A 9,229-nucleotide genomic window follows, 5' to 3' on the forward strand; every position below is an offset into this window, starting at 1 on the left:
GACATGAAAGACCCAGGAGCAGAGAATCTTTCCTTATCATCTCCAGGGGACACCACTGGGCAGGGCTTGGCATCCTGAAAAACCCTGCATTCCCTCTGTGGGTTGATCAGGGCACCACTCTCCTACTAGCTGGGTTTTTTTTGTTTTGTTTTGTTTTTGAGACGGAGTCTTACTCTGTCACCTAGGCTGGAGTGCAATGGCATGATCTCAGCTCACTGTAACCTCCACCTCCCATGTTCAAGCAATCCTCCTGTCTCAGCCTCCCAAGTAGCTGGGATTACAGGCACCTGCCATCATGCCTGGCTAATTTTTGTATGTTTGTAGAGACAGGGTTTTGCCATGTTGGCCAGGCTGGTCTCCAACTCCTGGCCTCAGGTGATCTGCCTGCCTCAGCCTCCCAAAGTGCTGGGATTACAGGCATGAGCCACCACACCCTGCCTGAGCTGGGTTTTAACAGGAAGAGGAGAAGAGCCAAAACTCCTCACATAGAATCACACAGCACTTGACAGTTTCCAACCTCATCATCACTGAAGTTTAGAGCAGCCGATACCCATAAAGATGATCTCCCCATCCCCCTACAGTTACCCACTGTGCAGAGGGAGATCCACACTTAGAGACAGGAAGCGATTTCCAGAAGTCCATAGCAACTCAGTCCCAGGAATCCAGGTTTCCTGACCAGAGCATAGCAGAAAGGGTCCATTCCTTTCCTTGCTTGTACCTTCACAGAAGCTTCCTGGACAGAGCCCTGGGGTCCAGGAGACCCGTTATTCATTCCCGGCTATGCTGAGACTTGCTGAGTGACCTTGGGGACTCCTTCTAGAGAATCTAAGTTCCACGACTGCAGGAATTTTTGTCTATTAGTCCTTGATGTATCTCCAGCCCTAGAACAGTGTTTGGCCCATACTATGTGCCCAAAAAATATCCATTAAATGACTGAATGTTGCTGTGCATGGTGGTGCATGCCTGTAATCCCAGCACTTTGGGAAGCTGAGGCAGAAGGATTGCTTAAGCCCAGGAGTTAGAGACCAGCTTGGACAACATAGTGAGACCCCATCTCGTAAAAATTTTTAAAAATAAAAAATGAGTGAATATCTAGATAGCCAGGATTAGAGAAGTGTCACAGTCAGAAAGCCTGAAGCCTAAAGAAGACCAAGGAACCAGGGGCTTTATCCTCAGATACATGAAAGCCTGAAATTCTATCCACAAGTATTTATAGAGGGCCCGTAATGTTCTTGGTACTGAGCTAGGAACTCCCCAGATTCAGTTAAGAACAAAGTCATTACCTGGCCTCAGATGCAAGGCAGGGACTGGGGGGTGTGAGTGGCAGGGAGGCAGCGTGATCAATACAAACACTTTTCTTAGCCTGAGCTGCCCTGACATGGTCTGACGGCTCACAAGGTGGTGAGTGCAGCCGGGCTGCAGTGTTCAAGGAGGGCGCCGGCTGGCCGCCCACCTGTCAGAGGCTGCGCCAGAAGGATGCGGAAGAAGAGATTTCTGCCTTGGCTGAGGTCACTTCCCACCCCCAGATTCCCTGCCCACACAACCCTGCAATTTTCTGACGCTGACGACTCGGATCCTATTATTTCCCGATTTTCAAGGTCCCATGATGCTGACAGCCCCAAATGCTAAGTCGTCAGTCCGCCCACGCCCCTGGACCCGAAAGCAATAAAGGCGAAGTCAGCAAGGGTCCTACCACCCACTGCCTCGAAAGGCCTCTGGGGGTGGTCGGCGCGCCCCTCCCCACCTCGCGGGGGCCGTGTGGGCGTCGCTCGGTCGTTGGGGTGCCGGGGACGTCGTGATGAGAACGGCGTCCCAGAGACGGCTGTGACAGAGCCGGGACACGTGACAGTCACAGGGTCACATTCTGCGGTCCACGAGTTTGGGACCGGGCTGGTCACGTGATGCGGTGGGGGCACCATGGGGTGATGTGAGATGCGGGTGTCTCGGATTACGTACAAATGACGTATTCCTACCCCTTTTGGCAACCAGATTTCCGCTGGAAGATGCAACGGTTCCGGTGACGGTAGCGAGTTCTCGCGTCCAGGCATCTCCGCTTCCGCTCGGGGCGCAACAACTTCCGACTCCACCTTCCCAGCCTCGGGCAAGGAAGAGACGCGACCATATGCGCATGCCCCGAATTTATCACGGAGGGGCGGGGCTGAGGCTGCGGGAGCTGGAGGGGGGAAGAAAAGGGAATTCCAACCTGTGGAACCTTGGGGGGTCCCCGGGGTCGGCACCTTCCCATTGACTGTGGGCGGTGCAAGGGACGGAGCCTCTGGCGGCTCGTGGGGGTGCTGGGGTCCGCAGGGGGAGGGAGGGGAGTGTCAGAGTGTGAGCGGGGTACGGGAATTCCAAATTTGAGGGCCTCCCGGCTCTGGCGCCGGGGAGGGAGAGCTCAGGCCGCCATGCGGGACAGGACCCACGAGCTGAGACAGGTGAGACGCCAGGGCAGCGGGGATGGGGACGGGCGGACGAACTGGAACGCAGGACTTCTGGTCTTCGGGGTAGGGAAGGGTGGCTGATGGCCAGGAAGGAAAGTCCCGGAAGCCTGTGGGTCCTGCGGGGTAAGAGCCGCAGCGAAACGGTGGTGCCAATGACTCCGGGCCTGGCAGGGGGATGACAGCTCGGACGAAGAGGACAAGGAGCGGGTCGCACTGGTGGTGCACCCGGGCACGGCACGGCTGGGGAGCCCGGACGAGGAGTTCTTCCACAAGGTAAGGGGCTGGGGTCTCCGCCTGGATTCGCGGGGGTGTAGGAGGACCCGAGGAGTAGCGTGGTCTGGAGTACCCCATATCTCTTTCAGCCCTCTCGGTCACCCTCCCCAGGTCCGCACAATTCGGCAGACTATTGTCAAACTGGGGAATAAAGTCCAGGAGTTGGAGAAACAGCAGGTCACCATCCTGGCCACGCCCCTTCCCGAGGAGAGTGAGTGAAACCCCGGCTGCAGGGCGCATGCTCCGCCCCAGGGATTGTGGGGGTTGTAGTTCCACGCAGGTGGTGGCCAGAGTGGTTTGTTGAGGTGGGGGCTGCTGTTTGGGAGTCTTGGCCTTCTCTTATTCAGGCATGAAGCAGGAGCTGCAGAACCTGCGCGATGAGATCAAACAGCTGGGGAGGGAGATCCGCCTGCAGCTGAAGGGTGAGCTCCTGGGACCTCAGACAGATCCTTCCCTCTGATCCTGCCCTGTTGTTGGTATATCTGGGGAGTGTGTGGCCCAGAGAAGCCAGTGATATATCCAGGTCACACAGCAGGCCTGGGTCTAGCATCTCTGTCTCCTGGCCTCCAGGCCATTGTACTCTCCACAGCACAAGTCCGCCTCTCAGGTTCTTTTATTTACAATGAAACCATTTACTTACACAGTTATCGCTGCCCACTGGGCATTCTTTGGGCAGGGAGATGGAGTTTTGTTAGGTGGCCTCTGCATACCTATGGGAACTCAGTGATGTAATGCAAAGAAAAATAAACTTACTTTCTCCTCTTAGAGGCTCAGCCTTAGTCATTTTATAATAAATTATATTTCCCTAAAAATCCTATGGAGACAAGTACCCCCAATACCCCTGTGTCTTCCCACAGCCATAGAGCCCCAGAAGGAGGAAGCTGATGAGAACTATAACTCCGTCAACACAAGAATGAGAAAAACCCAGGTGGGTTTTTTTTCTCAGAAATGAGGACATTTCAGCAAATGTTTCATGAAGTATTAGATGACAGGTGTATGAAGGAAGGGCCTGCAGAGATCATGGAGTCCAATTGGATGACTTTTCCAAATGGGGAAACTGAGCTCAGAGAGAGAAAGAACTTGCTCAAGGTCAGGAAGCCAGGTCTCCTGATGCTCAGTCCGGTTATAACACCCTGCTTTATTTTCTTCCATTCAATAAGAAGTTACTGTGACCCCAGACAAGACCTAGTCTTGGCTGTGGGACACCTGTTTTCTTTTCTTTTTTTGCCTCAGCCTCCTGAATAGCTGGGATTACAGGCGGACACCACCATGCCCAGCTAATTTTTGTATTTTTAGTAAAGACTGGGCTTCACCATGTTGGCCAGGCTGGTTTCGAACTCCTGACCTCAGGTGACCCTCCTGCCTCGGCCTCCCAAAGTGCTGGAAATACAGGCGTGAGCCACCATGCCCGGCTGGGACACATGTTTTCTGGGAGTCAAGATGAGGAGTTAGGGTTCAATAGGGGATAAAGACATTACTCACGTGGGACCTGGTGGCTAACGGCGCTGCCCAGGGAAGGAGAGTGAGAAGTCATAAATGACTGGCAGGTTTCCTGTCTATATGACAGGGACATCCTTAGTCCCACAGGTGGAATTCAAGAAGTCAGGAAGAGGAACTTCCTTGGGGCGACACTGAAGAGGAACTCCCCTGGTGTGATATCTTATTTTTTTAATTATTATTATTTTTTTGAGATGGAGTCTCACTCTGTCCCTCAGGCTGGAGTACAGTGGCACAATCTTGGCTCACTGCAACCTCCACCTCCTTCAAGCGATTCTCCTGCCTCAGCCTCACGAGTAGCTGGGATTACAGGTGTGCACCACCACACCTGGCTAATTTTTTATATTTTTGGTAGAAATGAGGTTTCACCTTGTTGGCCAGGCTGGTCTCGAACTCCTGACCTCAACTGATCCACCTGCTTTGGCCTCCCAAAGTGCTGTGATTATAGGCATGAGCCACCGCGCCCGGCCCCTGGGGTGATATCTTAGTAAGGAGATTTGCAGTGATCTGACTGGCCCTCTCTGGGTCCCCAGTGAGGAGGATACCAGGAGGTCAGGGTTGGAGTAGTTGGGCCCAGGGCTCAGCAGGGACCCCAGATTGAAGATGGAGCAGCTTGGGCATCTTGGAAGGATGCAGCTGGAACCAGGAAAGCAGATGTATCTCTGGAAAAGGAACTCCAAGGAATGAGCATATTTAAGGCCTCAGAAGAAGGGGCAAGGCAGAGCAGATGCCCCAGAGCCAGTGTTTCTGGGGAAGCCTGTGATGGTGATTGGCATGAGTGGTCGAGGGTCCATGTGGGCCTGTTGCACCTGTTTCGCCCAGGCGACATGTTCATCTCTAGGCGTAGGAGCTGTGGTGTAGGCAGCGAGGTTGGCATTCAGCAAGCATTCAGCAGTTACATATTGGGTGCCTACTGTGTGCCAGGCCTTTTTGGAACTGTTTAGGATACAGCAGTGAACCAATGATCCCTGTCCTCATGGAACTTCCCTTCTGGTGTAGACAATCACCATAATAAATAAGTGAATTATTTAGAACATAATAAGCATTAAGGAAAAAAGAGCAGGGGAAGAGGGACTAAGCATGCTGGAGGAGGTAGAGTTGCAGTTGAAAGCAGGTGGAGGAAGCTTCATTCAGAAGGTAACATCTGAACAAGAGACTTAAAGGTGTTTACTGGGAATGAGCATTCTAGGTAGAAGGAAAAGTGAATGCAAAGGCTTAAGCTGAGAGTGTGCTTTGTCTAGGGAGGGGTAAGGAGACCAGTGTGGATGGGTGGAGGAAGGGAACAGTAAGAGGAAGTAAGATCAGAGAGGTCATGGGAGAAGGAGAGATCATAGAGGGCTAGCCAGGCACCGTGGCTCACGCCTGTAATCTCAGCACTTTGGAGGCTGAGGTGGGAAGATTGGTTGAGCCCAGGAGTTTGAGACCAGCCTGGGCAATATAGTGAGACCCTCTCTCCCTCTCTCTTTTTTTTTTTCTTTGAGACAGGGTCTCACTCTGTCACCCAGGCTGGAGTGCAGTGGTGCCATCTCTGCTCACTGCAACCTCCGCCTCCTGGGTTCAAGCCATTCTCTTGCTTCAGCCCCCCAAGTAGCTGGGACTACAGGCGCCCACCACTGCACCAAGCTAATTTCTGTACTTCTAGTAGAGATGGGGTTTCACCACGTTGGCCAGGCTGGTCTCGAACTCCTGACCTCAGGTGATCCACCTGCCTCAGCCTCCCAAAGTGCTGGGATCACAGGCATGAGCCACCGTGCCCGGCCAACCCTGTCTCTATTAAAAATAAAAATAGGCCAGGTGCAGTGGCTTACGCCTGTAATCCCAGCACTTTGGGAGGCCGAGGCAGGTGGATCACAAGGTCAAGAGATCAAGACCATCCTGGCCAACATGGTGAAACCCCATCTCTACTAAAAATACAAAAACTAGCCGTGCGTGGTGGCACGTGCCTGTAGTCCCAGCTACTCAGGAGGCTGAGGCAAGAGAATTGCTTGAACCCGGGAGGCCAAGGTTGCAGTGAGCCGAGATTGCGCCACTGCACTCCAGCCTGGGCAACAAGAGCGAAACTCTGTCTCAAAAAATAAATAATAAATAAATAAATAAAAAAGATCATGAAGGACCACGTAGGCCTGATAAGGGCTTTGGCTTTTAGTCTAAGAGAAATGGGGGAGCCTGTCAAGGTCATCACAAGGTGGTTAAGGTGGCAGATCCCGCATAAGAGCTCATGCTATTTGCTCACTGTACTATGGGGTTGCCGAGGCACCGACCGGGCAGGGATCCTCCCAGGGGCACTCAGCCTATATTCTTCATCTTTAGCATGGGGTCCTGTCCCAGCAATTCGTGGAGCTCATCAACAAGTGCAATTCAATGCAGTCCGAATACCGGGAGAAGAACGTGGAGCGGATCCGGAGGCAGCTGAAGATCAGTGAGTTGTGCATGCCCAGCCTGGCCCGCAGAGGCAGGTAATCCCAACCCAGCCCTGAGCCTGGCCTTTTCCTTCACAGCCAATGCTGGGATGGTGTCTGATGAGGAGTTGGAGCAGATGCTGGACAGTGGGCAAAGCGAGGTGTTTGTGTCCAATGTGAGTGGCCACAGCCAGCCCCTCTCTGCTGTGCCTCCCATCCCCTCTGAGTCCTGTCCCTTTCTCGAACTCCTGGGCTCAGGTGATCCTCCTGCCTCAGCCTCCCGAGTAGCTGGGACTATAGGTGCAAGCCACTGCACCCCGCTTGCTGTGGCCCTTTCTGATTAAGGGCACCCTGAGGCCTCTAAGGGAATTAATTAGCCTGCCTGGAGTCACCCATCAGATTCCAGGCTGAGGGCTCCCCAGAAGCTCAACAGGAGGTTCTGACCTGCTGTCGGTCTCCCTGTGAACAGTTGCCCCACTCCTGTCCACCCCCCAGATCCTGAAGGACACGCAGGTGACTCGACAGGCCTTAAATGAGATCTCGGCCCGGCACAGTGAGATCCAGCAGCTTGAACGCAGTATTCGTGAGCTGCACGACATATTCACTTTTCTGGCTACCGAAGTGGAGATGCAGGTGGGTGCCCCGCGCAGCCCCAGACGTGAGACCAGGCTCAGTCCAAACTGCCAGGCTCCCACCACCCTTAGATTCTCTCCCTGAGGCTTTTGTGTCTTCCAGGTTTGGCCATGCCCCCAGATTGGTGCTTATTCCTATCCTTAGCTGTACCCCGAGAATGGCACCTGCCTCTGCTGCTACGCAGATGCCCACTCCCTCCTGCATAGCACCCTGCCCCCTCTCCAAAACTTGAGCCTGCCCAGGTCTGGCCCCAGCCCTCACTCCCCCTCCACTAACAGCATCCACCCTTATACCTCTCAGAGGTCCAGTCAGAGTTGCCCTAGAGGGGCTGCCTCCTAACATCTGTACAAGGCTGGGGTGGGGGCGGCGTTCCCCTGGCCCTGGTTGTGTGAGTTGAGTTGAGCTTCCAGCCCTGTCCTGGAGGAGCTGGCCTCAGTCATGCTACAGCCAATGCCCTTTTGCAGCTGAGACTTACAGGAAAGAGATCTCATTCAGTAGGAGTACTGAGACCTGAGGCTGGTGGTGCCAGGAGGAGGCAGGGATAGGGAGGGCTTTGCAGCAGCTGTAGATAGGCCTGGAAGAATGGGTAAATTCAGACAGATTTGTGAAGGCACAGTTCACCATCTGTGAAAGGTATGAGCCATTTGAGGCCCTTAGCTCCAAGCTACCACTGCAGATAGAGGTTGTATGGGATAAGTGAGCAGGGGACAAGAGACTACATGATAGAAGGGGCCTGGAAGCCATCCCCAAGGAGTCTGAACTTTTGTCAGATCGAGTCTTGCCCTTGTCTTTGTTAGTGCAATTTTTTTTTTCCTGCCAGGAATGTTCTTCAGTCATGTGGGGTGGGGTGGGCAAAGGCATCCTTACCTCCCTGAACCACCCCATCCTCTGAGCAGGGGGAGATGATCAATCGGATTGAGAAGAACATCCTGAGCTCAGCGGACTACGTGGAACGTGGGCAGGAGCACGTCAAGACGGCCCTGGAGAACCAGAAGAAGGCGAGGAAGGTGAGCCTCCCAGGCCCGGCCACTGCCCCAGGCACCCTGTGTGACTTCCCTGACCCCCTCCTCTCCCACAGAAGAAAGTCTTGATTGCCATCTGTGTGTCCATCACCGTCGTCCTCCTAGCAGTCATCATTGGCGTCACAGTGGTTGGATAATGTCGCACATTGTTGGTGAGATGTTGTGGGCTGCCCCCTGGCCTGCCCCAGCCCTGGCCCCAGCCCTCCCTCCTCCCTCAGACCCTGTTCTCCCTCGTTTCCTTACAGGCACTAGGAGCACCAGGGACCCAGGGCCTGGCCTTCTCTCCCAGCAGCCTGGGGGGCAGGGCAGAGCCTCCAGTCGGACCCCTTCCTCACACTGGCCCCTATGCAGAAGGGCAGACAGTTCTTCTGGGGTTGGCAGCTGCTCATTCATGGTGGCCTCCTCCTTCAGGCTTCAATGCCTGGGGGAGGCCTGCACTGTCCTGATTGGCCAGGACACACGGTTTTGTAAAAAATTAAAAAACAAAAAAAGAGCATAGAAAGCCCTGTGCACGTGTGTTCCTGGAAGGGCTGGCCCAAGGCTTCCGGGCATCCAACCTCCTTACCTCCTGGACGTCCCCAGGGCCAGGTCCGGCCCTGGCTGCTCAGGTCAAACTGCCATGGGTGCTGTGCCCACAGCAGGCTGGTTCTGCCTTTCTGCACCCCCATAGGAATGGGTGGGCAGGGAGGGGTAACACCGGCATCTAGCTCCTGGCTCAGTACTGTCCCCGGGAAAGGACCACTGTGAGTATCTGTCTTGGAAATGATGAGGCTGACCAGGCCAGGCTGGGATGCAGGTGAGATGGGGGTTTGGGTGGCATCAGTGGGCCTTCTTGTGGCCCAGAGGAAGAGGCACCATGAAAAAATGCCTAATTAAGGCTGTCACTTTGGATGCAGTGGATAGGGATGGTCTGGTTTCAGCAGGGATGACATTGGAGTGGGATGTTAAGTGGGGAGAAGCCAGT

General features: G+C 54.2%; 1 protein-coding gene across 2 annotated transcripts; it reads left to right on the forward strand.

Moving 5' to 3' along the window:
- The first annotated feature begins 1,715 nt into the window (after positions 1–1,715).
- Positions 1,716–8,767, forward strand: STX4 (syntaxin 4). 2 transcript variants are annotated; one of them, XM_055365970.2, is made up of 11 exons: positions 1,716–2,435; positions 2,613–2,714; positions 2,804–2,925; positions 3,062–3,136; positions 3,572–3,642; positions 6,522–6,630; positions 6,710–6,786; positions 7,106–7,243; positions 8,140–8,250; positions 8,322–8,417; positions 8,511–8,767. In XM_055365970.2, exons 2-10 carry the CDS (start codon positions 2,617–2,619, stop codon positions 8,400–8,402), a joined length of 882 nt encoding a protein of 293 aa, XP_055221945.1. In that variant the 5' UTR covers positions 1,716–2,435; positions 2,613–2,616; the 3' UTR covers positions 8,403–8,417; positions 8,511–8,767. The 2 variants fall into 2 exon arrangements, with proteins under 2 accessions (XP_055221945.1, XP_055221944.1); XM_055365969.2 differs by having other exon boundaries at positions 1,730–2,435; positions 2,826–2,925.
- Positions 8,768–9,229: the final 462 nt, after the last annotated feature.

This window comes from Gorilla gorilla, chromosome 18, assembly GCF_029281585.2.
Source record: "Gorilla gorilla gorilla isolate KB3781 chromosome 18, NHGRI_mGorGor1-v2.1_pri, whole genome shotgun sequence".
In the NCBI taxonomy this organism is placed as follows: Eukaryota; Metazoa; Chordata; class Mammalia; order Primates; family Hominidae; genus Gorilla; species Gorilla gorilla.